This window comes from Somniosus microcephalus, chromosome 2, assembly GCF_052327205.1.
Source record: "Somniosus microcephalus isolate GS21.2 chromosome 2, FLI_Smic_1.0, whole genome shotgun sequence".
Lineage (NCBI taxonomy): Eukaryota > Metazoa > Chordata > Chondrichthyes > Squaliformes > Somniosidae > Somniosus > Somniosus microcephalus.
This window is the reverse complement of record NC_140988.1, coordinates 28,023,687-28,043,153: the sequence shown is the minus strand read 5'-3', so window position 1 is coordinate 28,043,153 and position 19,467 is coordinate 28,023,687. Positions and strand designations below refer to the sequence as shown.

The 19,467-nt window shown below is 44.1% G+C and overlaps 1 protein-coding gene across 3 annotated transcripts in view; it reads left to right on the top strand.

Moving 5' to 3' along the window:
- Positions 1-19,467, top strand: part of LOC147122627 (uncharacterized) — a 191,627-nt gene that overhangs the window by 43,777 nt on the left and 128,383 nt on the right. For 2 of the 3 annotated variants that reach the window (XR_015081008.1, XM_086007975.1), the window contains exons 6-13: positions 212-268; positions 926-1,003; positions 2,133-2,262; positions 5,370-5,509; positions 8,437-9,969; positions 10,297-10,440; positions 10,539-10,649; positions 13,396-13,548. Coding sequence is in view for 2 of the 3 variants with exons in the window: in XM_086007975.1 (XP_085864101.1) it covers positions 212-268; positions 926-1,003; positions 2,133-2,262; positions 5,370-5,509; positions 8,437-9,969; positions 10,297-10,440; positions 10,539-10,649; positions 13,396-13,548 (2,346 nt within the window). In the remaining variant the exon portion in view is untranslated. The remainder of the gene's footprint in view (positions 1-211; positions 269-925; positions 1,004-2,132; positions 2,263-5,369; positions 5,510-8,436; positions 9,970-10,296; positions 10,441-10,538; positions 10,650-13,395; positions 13,549-19,467) is intronic. The other variant, XM_086007983.1, reaches the window with a different exon arrangement.

Below are 19,467 nucleotides of genomic sequence, written 5' to 3'. Positions count from 1 at the left end.
GTGGCTGTTCTGATTAGTTTATTTAAAAGGGGCAAAAAATTCCATACCCAATGCTCATGCACAAAGGCGTGAGAAATCACGACCATTGCAAATACATTCTAAAGTGGTTACTTTGTGGCCGTGAAGCATATTTTCCCAATGAGTTTGGAGGGAAAACGCAGCCCTGCCAGTATTAGTGCCAATTGCTGAAATTATTATTTTGCTTCTTTAGATATCTTCAAAGTATAAGCACCTGAGCAGCCTCTGCAGTGCAATGTTTCACCATATGGTAAGCTCACATTCCGACAATTGCTTAGCGGGAATTTAGTTAAATGCAGTTCAGAACCTGCAGATTAAAAAAAAACATGAATTGTGTCTTATTTGTAGTTTCATTCTCAATACAATGATATCGGGTGTCAGATGCATCTTTCAGTGTTGTATTCAGGGGGCAAGGCCCATCGAGGTTTTACACTGTATCCCGTGGGTCCCAGTTTTCTACTGTCTTGCTTACCTATAACCCAATGTAAAATTATAAATGGAGCTATTATCTGAGAAGAAACAAATGGCACGTTAGTTGTTATTATAATGGTTATCTATCATCTATCCAGCATCTATCTATCTTATATATTTATTTATATATCTATCTATATATATACTGTTATATATATATATAAAACTTACTGTCCAGTGTTATGTGGTATACTGAACAACAGAATGATATTAAATGAGATTTGTTGAGCTATCAGTATTTATCAGTGTGATTAATGTGTTGGGAATGTCTTTAGCAGATGTATCTAAATGAGAAGCTTAAAATGGGTCAGAACTAAAATAAGCACCCAAACCATTTTATAATCCTTACAAGTTCTGCTGAAACAATTGTTGGGAGTACAATTTAGCATTGAAATTATCAGAGTTAATTTGATATTCTGTTTGTTTTGTTTCATAGGAGGAGGAGGAGGAGAGCTCACCTAACAGATACAGAGACCTGAAGAACTCTTTGACCCACTTGCGATCTCAGCTCCAGGTAAAAGAATGATGAAGCCCAATTTGACGTCAGTCATTTTCTTTGTGTACTCTAAATCCCTGACGAGTGTTAAAATGGAAATACCACACCCTCCCACTACCACCCTGGTAATGCTGAGCACCAGGGATGAAGGGGCCTCCCTGGCCTCCAGCTTTGCTGTGGTGCAAATGACAGACAATACAATGTGTGGCTTATTTCCATCATTTGAATATCATTACTGTACAATACATCCATATATGGGTGGGTGTACTGTATGTTTCTTGTCACTTCTGGCAAAAAAATAAAAACAATGTAAAAATGGAATGGGCTACCATGAATCGCATCCCTGACTCATTTCCCAGCCCCTGCCTGATCCAGTTTGGCTGCAAAACTGGTGAAGGAAGGATGGAAAATTCCTTTTTTTTAGATTAGCAAGAATCTGTATTTAGGAATATTTTGCCATAAACTAAAGCAACATTATTGTGTTATTGAAGATTATGATGGACATGATCAGAAATCCCCTCCAAGTCACACACCATCTTGACTTGGACATATATCGCCGTTCCTTCATCGTCACTGGGTTAGAAAAAAATAAACTGAGTGATGTGATTGGCTCGTTGCATGGCAGCTGCAGCTACCAGATTGGTATCTTTAGAAAAAGATCGAGCCAATGAACTGGCGTTGCTTTTTGTGGGGTCCTCATTCCTGATTGGTAGCTTTCCAGATCTATATTTGAATGAATCAGTTAACAATTGGTGGTTATTTGAGTCGATCAGAAACGTGTGACCCTTGATTATCTTTTTGTGCAAACAGGTTTAATGTGCCACCCTCCGATTTAATGAGGCCAATTTTCACCTTCACCACTTGGGCAGTAAACTGAGAGTGGATCGCCCACCTGATCTTCATTTCTAATGGAAATAAAAACCGGGCAGGTTCTATAATCGGCGGGCGATCTACTCTGTCACTTTACTGTCCAACGGTGAAGGTGAAAAATACCTTCAATGTGTGACAAGGATATAAGCCAGATTTTTAGTACATAGATAAATGTTCATTTTTAAGATAATTTTTTCGGCCAAACATAGATGCCATCTTTTTGACGTCTTCTGCTCTGAGAACATACGTTAAACTCAAATATTTTGGTTCCATTCAGAATGGAGACATTTTGTTTCGAGAAGAGTTATTGCAGGAGAAGTGGACAGCTATGCTGGATTCAACTCGCAACAAGAACACTCAGACTCCTTCCATTGGACAGTGTGTTCAAGAGGCCATGATCATTGCAAGTAGGGTATTGTATACAATACTACATCCTGCAGTCAACCACATTACCCCTTTAATCAATGCCTGTCATATTGTCAATGACTCAACTATTTGATAAGAATAGTAAAATAATGGTTAGCCCTTTCGCCGTTGTAGAACAGTAAACTCATTTCAGACCTTGCCAAAATTCCATTGTGAGAGCTGTCAGTTTTGTTCAGGCACCTGAAGCATTTGTTTCATCTTTCAGGATTACAAACCATACCACATAAACCCTTTTTAAAGTTTCTTTATTATGAATGCAATTCTTTTTTAACGTTCAGTTTTTCTATTGGAAATTCATATGAACATTACACTAATGTAATCACCATACATTCAAAAATGCACATTGTAAAAATAGAAGTATATTTATCAAGAAACAGCCCACCTTCTCGCATGCTATCCTCTACGATTTGAGGTTTCAAAGAGCTGCCTCAGACCTACACTTCCCCTTGTTTGTGTTTGACCCACCTGTAACTACCTGCTGTCAGTATTGTTTTGCATAGTCATTCACACTGGGTGACATGCACCTATATAAATTATATTTTGCCTATCTTATCAACTATGTTACCTTTCCATGTTCTTTCATAAAAGGGAGTCAAAATTTCAGTGGAAATCAGTGAAAAAAAGATCTTGCACAGTTGAAAGTTGTCTGCGCACCATTTGTATTCATTCTCTGTAAGTGTGTAAAAGGCAAAAACATCGCACTAGGACTCCTTAGCAATCATGATATAGGGCAGGAAGGTATTTGGAAAGCCACATGTTGCATTTGTAATTCAAATCAGGGTAAAATAACTGGAAAACTGAATTTAAATGGAAAGATAATGGAAGACAAAATAGGGTAAAAATAACTGAATGACTCGAGGGGTCAATATATAGCTGAACACTTGACAAAGCCGTCAATTCAGGGAGTCTGGAATTTCTCTAGAGCTGCTAACAATCTAAGGGTTAAATACACCAATGTAATGTACAAAGCGCACACTTGCTCTGGTCAAGTATGGGCTGACACTAAATTGAATGGTAAAAGAATTGGATGTTTGGTGCACAACAAAAGGGAGAACATATTCTGGACTTGATATTAATATAGTAACAGGCCTATTGTTCCTCTGCAATTAGGGAAAAAGGCTCACTTCAAATAAAGCCAATGCTAGCTCTCTTGTATGGCCATTTCCAGGAAGGTGGAAGCACCACCACAGTCTGTGCAGCAACAAATCTTCCAGTGGGTCCAACATTTTCCCCAGTATATCTGTGTTGCAAGTTTTGGGTCTGCACTAGATGTTCTCTTGGGTCACCAGTCTCTTTTGTGAATGGACCTTGCATCCCCTATGGTCAAGTTTCCCTTCACTGCCAAATATATAGTCATACAATAGCGTGACCCAGAGTTCATAACAATGAAACCCCTCATTGTGTGTGACCTGGATACTATAGTTCCGCTCGTGCCCTCACATGTGCTTCTATCTTCCAGAAGATGAACATTCTAGTGAGACAAGTCTATTTGTAAACCAACAAGCTGTTTTCCTTTACATGTAATATATGATTGAATAGCTTACAGTGAATTTCACTGTACTTCATAACATTCCTTATAGCATTAAAAAAATCACAAAACATACCATACCGTGCCTGTTAGTGGGCTATGCACTTTATTGACTATAGCGAATCTTTAAGACTATTAGTGCCAAACTTAGGAAGGGAGTTCTCTTCCTCTGTATTTGACATCCACTCCAGATTTTTGCAAATCGAGCTGAGTCGTAACTAGACAGGAAAGCAAAGACTTGGGGCTGGATTTTGATTGAGGAGGCGTGTAGGAGGTGGGACTACAACTTTCGGGGTTGTAGTCCCACCTCCATCGAGTTGTGGCCAACCCACACGATTTTCACTTGATTGACCTTGTTGAGCCCGCTCGCTCGTGGCCATTCTGCTTTCTGTGCCGGTGAGATGAGGGACTCCCGAGACCTGAAGGAAGGAAGGCTCTAAAGGTAAGTAAATGTAAGTAAAACTTCTTTAAACAATTTACACACACCAAACACACTTACCTCTTCACTCATGCACCCATCACTAACCTGAACACTGGACATCTCGAACCTTCCAAGCCCTTCAGCCCGACGGTCCGCCTCGCTAACTTGGCGTGGTTTGGAGCTGTCGGGAATCCCACACTTCAGCAATAAAAATAGGGATTAGGTTAAAAACTGCCTGCTAATTACCTGTTAACAGGCAGTTAATTGGCACTAATCCCCTTCCCGCCTCGGGGAGGCGGGCCCCAGCACAGGTCGGGTATCTGCCTCCTTTGAAACTAGCATGGAGGCGGGATGGGTTCGTGCCCCCCGATTTCGAGATTTGAACCCCTCACACGCCTCCAATCCCGCCTCCACGGCCCAATTAAAATCATGCCCTTGGCCTCTGAACCTCGCTATGTTGCCAATTAAACCTGCTACTCTGCCTTGTTAGATGTGGGTTCTTGACAGCTGCCTCCTGCAACTCCTGCTGGTCTCACATTCCAGCATAATATCTGTGATGCCCAGTTAGGGTTCCGCCAAGACCACTCGGCTCCCGACCTCATTACAGCCTTGGTCCAAACATGGACAAAGGAGCTGAATTCCAGAGGTGAGGTGAGAGTGACTGCCCTTGACACCTAACAGCACTGTGGGAGCACCTTCACCACACCGACTGCAGCGGTTCAAGGCGGCGGCTCACCATCACCTTCTCAAGGGCAATAAATGCTGGCCTTGCCAGCGATGCCCACATCCCATAAACAAATTTAAAAACAAATATCTGTGACCGTTTACTGGAATATCTTAACTAACCCTCATTGTCTGAAGCTGATATGGTACGCGAGATAAATGACCCCACTGGATCAAATTTGCATTCTTAGAATCCACGTGATCTGTGGATTTAATTCCTCGCGAGCTAAATTTAACTTAGTAACAATATTTTAATATAAATTACCCAGAGTTCCTCATCATACAACTGATCAAAAAAATCCCAAAATGTGACCATCTCTGACCAATTTTGGGAAAAATAATGAAACACAAAACGATATGCTCAAGCTGACAAATTCTGATAAATCTTGGTGTGTCTTCTGCGTGCTTTTCAACAGAGCTGGCTTCTGAATGTGTCTGCGGTTACCCGAAACTGTCCGAGGCTGTAAAGGAAGGGCGTCTTATACCACTGCTGGAAGCAAATTCTTGTATATTGGCAGATCTAATGCAGGTTCTTCGGACTGGGGACGTGGAGAAGGTGAGGAGCGCCTCCTGAGGAATTGCACCTAAGTGTAGCTGAATTATTTATTGTATCGTTTTTGATTGATATATATTTTAAAGCTGTACTGTATTACACATCATGATGCCTCTGGTTTTCACTTCAAATTAAGTTACAGTTTCTGAAATGGAAAGTGGAACAATTCACACTGGTGCCCTGGGGGTTGCGTGTTCTTTTGAGGTTGAGGCTGATGCACACAGCTGGAAAGAGCTTTGCTCCATAACTAACTATACTATCTAAACCTGACCCCGGGGTGGGCGACGCTGAACTAGCTGAAGAAAAGTGGAAAATTGTTTTAAAGTCCAGCATTATCATGTTTCATCTTAATGACCGCAACATTTACTAAAACATTTTAAGCGTATAAGATAAACTTAAACAAAAATTCTTATTTTCCCCCAGCAATGTAAAATGAAGAACATCAAACTGCATATACATGTAAAAAATATTGATGGGAAGAATGATGACACAGGCTTCCTTTATCAATTGAAATACACAACATCTATACAATTTAATATATTTGGTAATTTTCCAAGGTAATTAGTTATTATGATTCTTCATTCTGGCATTTAGCTTTCTGTCTGTCCATTTATCAGATTGACAACTGCCATTTTATGCTTTGATTGTACAAGAAAATGAAAGGCAATTGATCGTGAAATGGTGTTTACTGTCCTGCCTGGGGAGATTGTTTTAAGAATTGCTATTCGGTTCATAATTGAAAAGCAAGAACTATGGCTGAGAAATTGTGCTGCGATTTATCCGTGCACTCCCAAAATATAAACACGCCTGAATTAAAACCAAGTGAATTTGAAGATATGTTTTCTACAAATTATTTTTTACACTAGTTAATATATTTGTTATGATATTTGTCCAATAAAATATTTGGTGCCGTCACATGAAATATCTTAAACAGCTTGGAAATTTTTGGGTGATTGAATTTTTTTGGATTGATACAATTATTGTATTTATATGCCAATAATCTGACCTTTGTTCTGGAATCCTGATACACAAGCTCGCCTTTTGAAGCAGCTGATGATTCTCCTCTAGAATTCATACAACTCTGAGATTCTAATTTGGTTTCTCCAATCCTGCTCTGAAGCTGCACTCTTTGGGGGGAAAATTCAGTTGGTTGCGCCTCCTGTTAGCGCCTTAAGAGGGCGCTAATGGGGCGCAAAGCAACTAGCGTCGCTCGCGAAATTAACTGGACATTTTGCGGTGGCGCTAAACACTACCGCCACGATCTCCTGCGCCGGCAGATCATGACGTCAGTCGAATGCGCAACGCCCCGGTAGCGCCCGGGACCGGATATTGAGTGGCACCCTCTGCCTTACCGCCTGCCGTTAACAATGACAGGTTGAGGGGAGTGTTTTGCAGTCAGAAAGGGACTGGGGGAGCGCTATTTAAAGGTGACCGCTTCCTGTCTTTTTTTGTTGGTGACATTTTTGCACCGCGCATTCTGAGAGAGAGCGAGAGAGAGAGAGACTTCTGGAGAGATTCAATGCTGTGTGAAGGAGTTTTGAGTACTGAGCAGCATTTTGCAGGTTCATTTTGATTTGCCCTTGCTTCGCCAGCGCTCTGAGGTAGCGCCTCGCTGCTCGGCCTTTGCGCCTTAAGACAGGTGCGAAGTGCCTGATTTAGCACTCCAATCACCTCCAGGGGTGATAAAAGCCAAGTTTGCCATCAGAGGCGATAATTAATGCCAGGCGCTAAACTTTGCGCACGGCCGATAATGGCGCCCCAAATGGGGCGATACTGAATTTTTCCTCCTTTGTTTTTAATCTGTGCACCAGTTAGCTCAGCTATCCAGTCTTGATTAGATTAAGGGTACAGTAGCATAGTGGTTATGTTACTGGACTAGTAATCCCGAGGCCTGGACTAATGATCCAGAGACATAAGTTGAAATCCCACCACGGCAGCTGGGGAATTTAAATTCAGTTATATAAATCTGGAATAAAAGGCTAGCATCAGTAATGATGACCATGAAACTACCGAATTGTCGTAAAAACCCATCTGGTTCACTAATGTCTTACCCGGTCTGGCCTATATGTGACTCCAGACCCACAGCAATGTGGTTGACTCTTAACTGCCCTCTGTGGTTCAAGAAGGTGGCTCACCTTCGCTAGGGCTATTAGGGATGGGCAATAAATGTCGGCCTTGCCAGCGACGCCCACATCCCATGAATGAATTTAAAAAAAACTTTCCTGAATAATATGTCAACAAATTTTGAAAAGAGAAATGTGTAGCGCTCCCTTCTTCCACTCGCCCATTAACTTCTGGCTCGGCTTTGCAGAGGAACTGCCAGATTTACCACTGCCCTACTACCCCCCCTCCCCACACCCCCACCCAATCGTCCAGCTGCCAGTCAGCGCTGCTTGAGCATCGGCAGTTCGTCAAGCCAACTTAAATGAGGGCAACTATGAAAATGGTCTGGGCCTCTTGCACACCGGGCAAGCAGTGCAATCATCGTGGGTAACTTTGACGATAATATAAAACGGATGATATTGGGTTGGCCACCTGCTCTACACCTCCCCCGATTATCGTTCCCATTGAAGTCAGTGGAAATGAAAATGGGAGAGGTATATAATGGGATGGTTGATCCTATGTCACCTGTTTTACACTATCACCCACCGTTAAAATTACCCCCATTCTGTCCACTGCCCTCCTGATGTGCACTGTAACTGAAAATTGGCTCTCACTAATATAATGCTTATATGCCAAAAGACACTGCTTAACATAAAAAGAGAATCTGCTAGCACAAGCCTAAAGGTATTTAAAATCAGCTGACTTGTATAAACTTTGTGAATATTCATTTGGATCTCTTTATTGTGCTGTCCACTGTTTGTGTAATTACAGTTTCTGTTACATCTAGATCCTGCTGTAAATTAAATTTGTCATAATTTTAACCTCAGGTCAGAGCAGTCCTTCGGAGCCCTGAGACACAGAAAGAGCTGGCCATGTTGTTGGACCCTGAAGTAGGACAATTGGCGAGTTATGACCTATCATCATCCATGGTTGAAAAGCAAGAGATCAAGAAACGTGGAGATGTCCTAACTATTGCCAAGGAATTAGCTGGTGATGCTGTCGTTCCTGTGGACACCGTTGCTAATGAGTCACAGCCTGACCAATTGGAGCTTATGAGTCAGAAAGTCACCAGTGCAAAGTCAAGGTGCCTGTGTGTACACAAGAATGTAGATTGCACTGGCAGCGACACAGATATTTCTACACTACCAAAGACACATTTTAGCGTGAAAAGGGAACCTGCTAGCACAGACACAAAGACATTGAATGAAACCATTGCAGACCTTGAGGCTGAAATACAAGAACTTCAGACAGAGAAGGCAGAAGTAGATCAACATTTGCAGTGCAGGAACAACCAGTTACTGAAGGCAGCTGAAGAGAAATGTAAATTAGAGGAGGAATTGTGTGTTGCAGAAAGTGAAATGAAGCATTTGTCTCACAAACTTGAAGCAATGACAAAAGAAAAGGTACAGGAAGAAGAATCGATGAAAAACAACTTGAGGAAAGAAAACGAGGTTTTGGAGAAGAGAAATAAGGAGCTGCTAAATGGGATTGCAAAACTGGAATCCGACCAAAGAGGTGTGGAGGCAATGTTTGAAGAGAAGAATAAGGAATGTTTGCAGAGAATGTCTCAGCTGAAAGAAGAGAAGAATAAGCTGGAAGACAAAATTAATTGTCTGCAGAAAGAAAATGCACAGAAGTTAATGGAGTGTCATCAAACTGTTGAAACATTGAGCACACAAAATGAGGAACTGAAGAATAGAATATCGGAGTTGGAATCCAAGGATAAAACTCTTACTAACATGGTGACGGGACTGAAAGAAGAAATAGAAATGTTGATGAAAGAAAATGAACATCTGCTTAGCAAAATTAACAAGCTGGAGAATGAGAAGACACATATCATTCACCAAACTGTGCAGGAGTTAACAAGAGAGAACGAAAATCTTTTAGAAAAGGTCGGAGAACTGGAAAGTGAAGTGGAGAAGTATCTTACTGAGAGCAGTGCAGCACAAGACGAAATAAATCATTTAGAAAATGAAAACACCAAACTGACGAATTTGAAAGAAAATCTAATCAAAGAGCTGAAAGCCCAGGGAACTGTTGAAGTGACTAACGAGCAGGATAAGTTAAAGGAAATTCTAAAGCAACAAAATGATCATTTATTACGAGAAGTTACTTTCAAAAAAGATGACAGGAAGATGATTTTCAAGGCTGAAAAAGTGTGTGAAGTGAAACAAAGCAAGAATCTGACGGAACAGAACGTTGAATTTAATGATGTATTGACGGAGCCATCTGCAGTGAAACACACCGGGGGATCTACTGATTACCAGACCTTGGGGTCCAAAGAGAATGCAGGAGACCAAAAATGTCTTGTTGAAGAAACTGGAACAATTGTGGAAACATGCTTCGAAGAAATTGCACTGGTGAATGATGTGGCTTTAGAGACCATTAATTACTCTGACAAAATTAAATTGTTGCAAAGTACTGTTAAGGTAGGGGAAATGTGAGGGGGCGGGAGCGGGGAAATTGGATAATTACGGAAGCCTAATAATTTCTTTTCAAACATCAATTCATTTATTATTATCGCTGTTGCAGTTGCAGTACTATTACTATATCAGTCTGTTTTTCAAATATCAATTCTTTAAAATTTTTGATAGTTTTATAGGAATGTATAAAACATAAAGAGCTGATTGGATGCTTGGTTAAAAATCTGTCTTGTCATTAATTAATCAACCCATGTTCACTTGAAGGAAAAGGAGCAATCCCTGAAAAAGCTAAAGCTGGATTATGATATTCTACAAAGAAAACTGCCTGATGCTGAGGAGAAGTCTGCAACTGGAGACTTACATGAAGAGGAGGATTTGCAGGTGAAGGAGTGCCCTGCCACAGCCGAGGTAAAATTTAATTCAGTAAAACTCTCAAATCTAGTTGTTAGTTTTCTATCACTTTCTTGATCTGTTACTCTTTGTAAAACCATTCTCTTAAATATCAGATGCTGCAGTTGACTTTGATGGAAAGGAACAATTCACTTGAGAAACTACTCCAGAAAACAGAAATGGAGCTGAAGTCTAAACAGGAACAACTGGACAAAGCAAAAGCTGAGGTACATCTGTGCCATTTTATCAGTCTGCTCAGTCTATTGATAAGAAGACTGCAATTGGACTGTGCGGAGTTTACTTTATCACCTCCTGACTGTCCACTGCAGAGGTTTACTTACTGCCATTTGTTTCTAGCTTCACTTTTTTTAATATAATTGTCTATCCACCTCCCAGCTGGGCTCCTTTTAAGTATTTTTTTTGCTGTTACCTTAACATTCAGTAACAAGTTATCCTTTCCATCTGTATCAATAAATCAGGCTAGCGAATCAGTTCCATCAGGAGCTTTTTGGCTATCGTCTTGATTTTGATCTTATTTTCCATCGTGTCCATTCTTCATTGGGTTTTTTTCTCTGCTAAGAGGCTGGAAATCATGGCCTAGAAATTCGGTGGGCTGCGCCACCAGTTAGCGCCCAAAGAGGGCACTTAGTGGCTTTTGCGCCACTGGCCACGCCCCCCGCAAAATTTAGCGGGGCGCTAATGGCGGCGTTGGCCTGTAGCGCTGCGCCGCCACCGATGACGTCATCGGTGTGCACAGCGCCCCGCTACCGCCCCGATCGCGATATTGGGTCGCGCCCCTCGCTGTAACGCTGGTCACAATCTGCGACCGGTTCAGGGGGGCCGACCTGCAGCGGTAGTGGCGCTAATTAAAGTGGAGTTGCGGGGCGGCCATTTTTTTTGCTGGCCGCCTGCCAGCACCTCCTCGCGCCGCCGTCTCTGGCCTCCTGAGCCCCCCCCCCCCCGGGCAGTGCCGGCTGTGTCCCAAGAGCCCGGCATCTCTCCTCGGTGCCGGGCTCTTTTGCCGGCACTCGCAATCTCTGATCGCGCTGGTGCAGGCCTCTCCCCTTTAAGAAGGGGAGGAAGGCCTGCAGTACCGCAGCGCGCCGTGCCGCAGCGTGTGGCGCTGCGGCACGTTGCGCTGCGATATTCAGTTTCAACGCCCCAAGAGGGACGCGGGACGCCTTGAGCAGCGCCCCGCTTCCGTTTGGGGCGCTGAAACTGAATATCGTGCTAGCGCAATCGGCCCCTTCCGGGGCGGAACTTCCGGTGCCCAGGCGAGCTGGGGCGCCACCGAATTTCTAGGCCCATGTCTTTTTTAAATGGTGAAATAGTTGTGGTTTTATAACTATAGGGTTCTGAATAGGCTGACTCACACGTGTGGGCACTGGTGACTTTATCTTAAGATAAATTCCTTCCCCATTCCCAAATGCACTGTTTTATAGATCAAGCTAGATTGTGTTTCCATAACTGCCAGCTACCATCCAATACCTCACCCAAGTGACTTCTTCATATTCCACTGTTCCAATGCTTTGCTGGCCGGCCTCCCATCTACCACCTTCCATAAACTTCAGCTCATCCAAAACTCTTCTGCCCGTATTCTAACTTGCACCAAGTCCCATTCACTCATCACCCCTGTGCTCGTTGACCTACATTGGTTCCCGATCCAGCAACGCCTCGATTTTTAAAATTCTCATCCTAGTGTTCAAATCCCTTCATGGCATCATTCCTCCCTATCTCTATAATCTTCTCCAGCCCTACAATCCTCCAAGAACTCTGTCTTCCTCCAGCTCTGGCCTTGTGCATTGCCTGGTTCCTTTGCCTAACCATTGGCGGCTGTGCCTTCAGCTGTCTAGGCCCTAAGCTCTGGAATTCCCTCTCTAAGCCTCTCCACCTCTCTCCTCTTTGAAGATGCTCCTTAAAACCTACTTTATTGAACAAGTTCTTGGTCACCTAATCCTTCTTTGGCTCAGTGTTGATCTTTGTCTGATTACGCTCCTGTGCAGCGCCTTGGGATGTTTTACTATGTTAAAGGCGCTATATAAATGCAAGTTTTTGTTTTTATGTGAGCCTATGCAGTAAGTTTTGACAAGGTCAACGATTGTCAGGGGGTGCATCACAACTGAGCCCAATCTCATCTACAACCAACGTCCACACGTGTGCACTTTCCAATGGGAATTATTGAATATCAACCATGAGTGGGTACCTTAGATGATTCTCCCCCTTCCCCAGTCTAACAATTGTACCAGTTAAGTTAGTATAGACTAAGGATCTCTTGGTTTCTGTGGCTCAATAATGCAAGAGGCACTGTATTTACCAGCTGAACCATTGGTGAGGGCGGGAGGGTGGGGGTGGTGGTGGTTCTGTACAGTTGAATGCTGGCAGGCTATTCAACCATAGTGGATCATTATCAATCCCGACGCCTTCCTCACCTGATCCTCCGATATAGGAACTTTCCAGATGGTGTTACTGGATAATGATCTTGTAGTTGTTTGTTTTTTGGCTCCTTAAATGTTGAGAGGTTGTTTCCCCTGGCTGGAGTGTCTAGAACTAGGGGGCATAGTCTCAGGATAAGGGGTCGGCCATTTAAGACTGAGATGAGGAGGAATTTCTTCACTCAGAGGGTTGTGAATCTTTGGAATTCTCTGCCCAGAGGACTGTGAATGCTGAGTCGTTGAGTATATTCAAGGCTGAGATCGATAGATTTTTGGACTCTAGGGGAATCAAGGGATATGGAGATTGGGCGGGAAAGTGGAGTTGAGGTCAATGATCAGCCATGATCTTATTGAATCAGCAGGCTCAAGGGGCCTTAAGGCCTACTCCTGCTCTTACTTCTTATGTTTTTATGTTCTTAGCCCAGGTACACAGATTTACAATAGTGAAGTATAGAATATAAAAATGGAAATGTCTTGTAACATAATATAAATGGTATAATGAAGTAATTATGACTCATATTCCATGTGTCCTTGACTCCAGGCTCAGAAGTGGTACAGAGAGTTGGGCTTTGCAGAATCCAGGTCTGAGAAGGCCCAAGAGGAGCTAACGCAGGCTTTAACTGAGATGGCGAGGCTGAGGAAAACTACAAGGGAGCAAGGGCCACTGAAAAAGACTTTAAAACTGATGGAAGAGGTAATGCAAAATGATCCAAATCTCAGTCGGGAATTTCCTCAGCTGCTTCCTTCCACCGCCGTAACCTCCGTGGAAGTGGGCGGAAACCCTGTTTGCATAAACAGCGCTTCCAAGGCACCTCCAGCTCAGAGGAAATTCTTGGCCTTCATTTTAAAATATATTCTCGCAAGTTAATTTACAGAGGTGCCAAACCTTTTCATGACCATATCTAGTCTCTGAGTGGGACTGTGGGGTAGTCTGAGCCATAGACTCCTTGGGCTGGATTTTGATTGAGGAGGTGTGTAGGAGGCGGGACTACAACTTTCGGGGTTGTAGTCCCGCCTCCATCGAGTTGTGGCCAACCCACGCGATTTTCACTTGATTGACCTTGTTGAGCCCGCCCAGCAGGCTCAGCAGGCCAATTAAGGGTCACCCGGCAACAGGTGACGTCACAGATTGACATTTCATCTGTCAAAAGCTTTTGACAGATGAAATATCAGCGTTTCACAGCTGTTTGAAGCTGTCAAACACTGACAATCTGTACTCCAAGTTAATTCCTTCCTCTCAGGCTGATTTAGAGATCTCTCCAGAACAGAAAGCTGAATGTTGCAATTTTTGACTGCTCGCGGCCATTCTGCTTTCTGTGCCGGTGAGATGAGGGACTCCCAAGACCTGAAGGAAGGAAGGCTGTAAAGGTAAGTAAATGTAAGTAAAACTTCTTTAAACACTTTACACACACCAAACACACTTACATCTTCACTCATGCACCCATCACTCACCTGAACACCGGACATCTTGAACCCTCCAAGTCCTTCAGCCCGACGGTCCGCCTCGCTAACTTGGTGTGGTTTGGAGCCGTCGGGAATCCCACACTTCAGCAATAAAAATAGGGATTAGGCTAAAAACTGCCTGTTAACTACCTGTTAACAGGCAGTTAATTGGCACTAATCTCCTTCCCGCCTCAGTGAGGCGGCTCCCAGCACAGGTCGGGTATCCGCCTCCTTTGAAACTGGCATGGAGGCGGGTTGGGGGCGGGATGGGTTCGTGTCCCCTGATTTCGAGATTTTAACCCCCCCGCACGCCTCCAATCCTGCCTCCACGGCCCAATGAAAATCCTGCCCCTTGTCACTATCAATGTCACTCTATATTCAGCTGAAAGGAGCGTTGATTCAAGCAGGTTGTCTCAAGATTAGGCCCCTCTCCCAACCTGCTAGTTGCCACATCTCTTCGCTGTGCTCTGCTGCTGACAGAAAGTCTCCCGTCTGAGGCAGCTCAAGTTGGAGGGAGTGATAGAACTCAAACTGCTAACCTGATTGAAAGTGTAACCGTCACTGTTGGACCATTGTTTGAGAAACAAAATTGTATAAAGAGAAGCCGTTTTTAAAATGAATTATTTTCTCGCCTTTTTTTCTCTTTGAATTTTCTCACCTTTTATAGTCCTACTGGTGCCAGTCACCCTGCAGGACCTCATTCAAGTGGCAATTATCATGTGTGAACTAAAAACAGAAAATGCTGGAAATACTCAGCAGGTCAGGCAGCATCTGTGGAGAGAGAAACAGAGTTAACGTTTCAGGTCGATGACCCTTCTTCTCCCAGCTGATTTTCCCTATCCCAACCCAGAGGCATCAAGGTCAACGATAGCACCTTTACCTCCCACTAATCTCCTGCTGAGATCAGCTGACTCAGCATAAGCCAAGGGTTAAACCCAGGGCGATGAAGCCCGAGACCCTTGTGGTCTCGATGGCTCACCTGCTCAGGGGATTGGAGCTTTGGAACAAAATACTGTCATTATTTTTTTAGATAAAGTCATATTAATGCAGATCGCTAGATTGCACTATGAAAAAGAGGCAAGCACTATTTTATAAAAATGCATTTGTCAAGAAAATATGGCTTAATTTAAAAATGCCATTGATCTTCCACTGCAGTCAATACTCACTCATAGTGACACAGCTCCCTGTAAATCCTCCCTGCTGTTTGCCCCGTGTATCAGCCAGTTACTGTAGCAATAGTGCCCTCTGCCGTGAATCAGTCTATTAGCCTCTGTGGACTGTTTTATTTCAATATACGTTTGTCATGAGTGGATATTAATTATACTCCTCATACACCGATGAAAATCCAGGAGACCAGGATTGGGTTAACTCTTTGAGTGCTGATCATACTCTGTCGCTGTTAGTACATGGACTACTTTGGCTGTGTAATAACTCTATGCCAACAAGAAGAACACTCAATAAAATTCAGATTAGCGAAATGCATGAAACAGTTCTTAATGCAGAGTATTATGAATGGAAAGTAAAACATATCTTTGCTATTTTTCGTGCAGAATTGAAAGTAGAATTCTCTACATATTGTGATCCCTTTGCTATTGCAGCTTCTGTGAACATTCCCCTGTCAGCATGTGTTTGTGAAGCACCAGCTACAGGCTTTAACAGTTGTTAAGTATAGTTGTGTATTATTACATTGATAAATATTTAAAAAGGCACATTTTCAAGAAAGCTTTGCTCACTTTCTTACACCTTTACAGATGACTAAACCAGTGGATCACCAGTGTGGATTTGGTGCCCCTTAAAAACCCTTTAAATATTGGTGAACAGCCCACCTTTGGTAATTTTAAAGCAATTGTTGGTAAAACAGTTATAAAAAATATAAAAAAATAAAAAATAAAAAAAAATTGTTTTGACTTTTTTATCCCATTTAATTAAAGCATGCCTTGCTTCGTTTGGTTCCCCTCATCATGCACCATTTTCTTACTGAGAACACAAGGCAGCTTTCCTGCTCCAGGCCTTTGCCAGTAACACTTTATAGTGTGCCCCTAGAAATAGGGGGCATAATTTCAGAATAAGGGGGCACCCGTTTAAAATGGAAATGAGGAGGAATTTCTTCTCTCAGAGGGTCGTGAATCTTTGGAATTCTCTTCCCCAGAGAGCTGTGGAGGCTGGGTCATTGAATATATTTAAGGTGGAGATAGACAGATTTTTGAATGATAAGGGAGTCAAGGGTTATGGGGGGTGGGCAGGGAAGTGGAGTTGAGGCCAAGATCAGATCAGCCATGATCTTATTGAATGGCGGAGCGGGCTCGAGGGGCCAAATGACCTACTCCTGCTCCTATGAATTATGTTCTTACAGCGGCCCACACAATGTTCTGTGTGACAGCAACTTGGGCTGACAGTCGTCCAACCCCCTCCCAACTTTTCCCTTTTCCTTCTGGGGAAGTGTTTTGCCTCCACTCACACTTCATCGGGAAATGTCAGCTCAGATCAACAACAACAACAACAGCTTACATTTAGATAGCACCTTTAACATATAGTAAAATATCCCAAGATCACTGTGAGGGAAATTAAAAGAGTGCAAAATACATACCCTCCCACCTCGAGGGGCATTAAGGTGACTCATCAACCCAGTGCACCGTATCATCAGTCCACACGTGATAAACTGTCACAACATTTAACATTGTTCGCAACAGTTTATGATTACCTGACACCACATAATGTTAGTGGTTTGTTTGGTATTTGACGGTCGCTGTGGTTACGTGTGAATTATAATGTCTGACATTAAATGCTCATTACTGGTAGATTTTAATCTAAGTATTATAATTCTGCTTTGATTAATAATATAGTTGCATTTGCTGTTCTTTCTGATTTTTGGATGTCTTTGTTTAGTAATGTACAAGCTGTCGTTCCCTGCTCCACATTGTCTTTCTGTATTCAAATCCAGTTAGACAGCCTAGATAAATAAAAATGGTGTTCTGTAAATCAAGAGGCTGTAGAGAGCAAGCCTAATAATTAGCAACAGTTTACACCTTATTGAGAATGCACTTACATCGCAGTTGCATTTATGTGACTTTATAGCGGCCCACAAAATGTTCCGCATGACAGCAACTTGGGTTGACAGTCGTCCTTCCCCTTCCAACTTTTCCTTTTTCCTTCTGGGGACGTGCTTTGCTTCCACTCACACTTCATCGGGAAATGTCAGCTAAGATGCCTGAAAGGGTGGTAGAGGTAGAAACCCTCATCGCATTTGAAAAGTACTTGGATATGCACTTGAAGTGCCGTAACCTACAAGGATACGGACCAAGTGCTGGAAAGTGGGATTAGAGTGGATAGCTCTTTGTCGGCCGGCACGGACAAGATGGGCCGAATGGCCTCCTTCTGTGCTGTAAATTTCTATGGGGTCGATTTTGTGGAACCTGTCGGGAAGAAGGTGGGACTTCCCTTTTTGGGTTTTTGACCCGCCTACTTCGACGTCCAGCCAATCCGCGCGATTTTCCCTTGATTGACCTTGCTGAGCCTGCCCAGTGGGCTCAGCAGGCCAATTAAGGGCCACCCAGCAATAGGTGATGTCACAGACTGAAATTTCATCTGTCAAGATTTCCTGACAGATGAAATATCAGCATTTCACAGCTGTTTGAAGCTGTCAAACACTGACAGTCTGATTTCTAAGCTGAGTCATTCTACGCAGACTCAGTTAGAACTCTCACCGACACTCAAAGCTGCAGGCTGTCACTTTTCACAGATCGCAGCCGTTCAGCTTTCAGTTCCGGGTGAGTGATGCAGCTCCCGACGCCTAGAGGAAGAAAGGCTGTAAAGGTAAGTACAGGTAAGTAAAAGTTCTTTACACACTTTAGACACACCAAACACACTTACCTTTACACTCATGCACCCATCACTCACCTGAGTGCCGACATCGCGACCCCTCCAACTCCCTCAACCCGACGGCCCGCCTGCTCTACCTGGCGTGGTTTGGAGCCGTCGGGAAACCCACACCAAACCCCTCAAAATAGGGATTAGGCTAAAAACTGCCTGTTAACTACCTGTTAACAGGCAGTTAATTGGCACTAATCCCTTCCCGCCTGGTTTCAGCGGGTCCCAGTGCGGGGCGGGTACCCGCCGCCCCTGAAACTTACGTGGGGCAGGGTTTTGGACGGGATGGTGTCGGGACCCCTGAATTCGGGATTTACCCCCCACACGCCTGAAACCCCGCCTGCTGGCTCCCCGAAAATCTAGCCCTATGATTCTATGAACTGAAACGCATTGCAGTTATGATATCTTCCAGCAGAGGGAGGTACAAGACCTTTTAATAGTACGCAGGAATGTACCTAATATGCTCGCTCAGTGAGTCATATATATATTGTGTGTGTGTGTGTGTGTGTGTATATATATCTATGTTTATATATAGATATATATCTATACTAGCTGGAGTGCCCGGCGGTGCCGAGGCTTTTTCGAGGGCATGTTGTTGTTGGAAGAGAGAGAGAGAGCGACTGGGGGGGGGAGAAAGAGAGCGACTGGGGGGGGGGAAGAGAGAGAGCGACTGGGGGGGTGAAGAGAGAGCGGACTGGGGGGGTGAAGAGAGAGCGACTGGGGGGAAGAGAGAGAGCGATTGGGGAAGAGAGAGAGAGCGACTGGGGGAAGAGAGAGAGCGACTGGGGGGAAGAGAGAGAGCGACTGGGGGGAAGAGAGAGAGCGACTGGGGGGAAGAGAGAGAGCGACGGGGGGGGAAGAGAGAGAGCGACTGGGGGGGAAGAGAGAGAGCGACTGGGGGAGGGAAGAGAGGAGAGCGACTGGGGGGGAAGAGAGAGAGCGACTGGGGGGGAAGAGAGAGAGCGACTGGGGGGGAAGAGAGAGAGCGACTGGGGGGAAGAGAGAGAGCGACTGGAGGGGGAAGAGAGAGAGCGACTGGGGGGGAAGAGAGAGAGCGACGGGGGGAAGAGAGAGAGCGACTGGGGGGAAGAGAGAGCGACTGGGGGGAAGAGAGAGAGCGACTGGGGGGGAAGAGAGAGAGCGACTGGGGGGGAAGAGAGAGAGCGACTGGGGGGGAAGAGAGAGAGCGACTGGGGGGGAAGAGAGAGCGGACTGGGGGGGAAGAGAGAGAGCGACTGGGGGGGGAAGAGAGAGAGCGACTGGGGGGGGAAGAGAGAGAGCGACTGGGGGGGAAGAGAGAGAG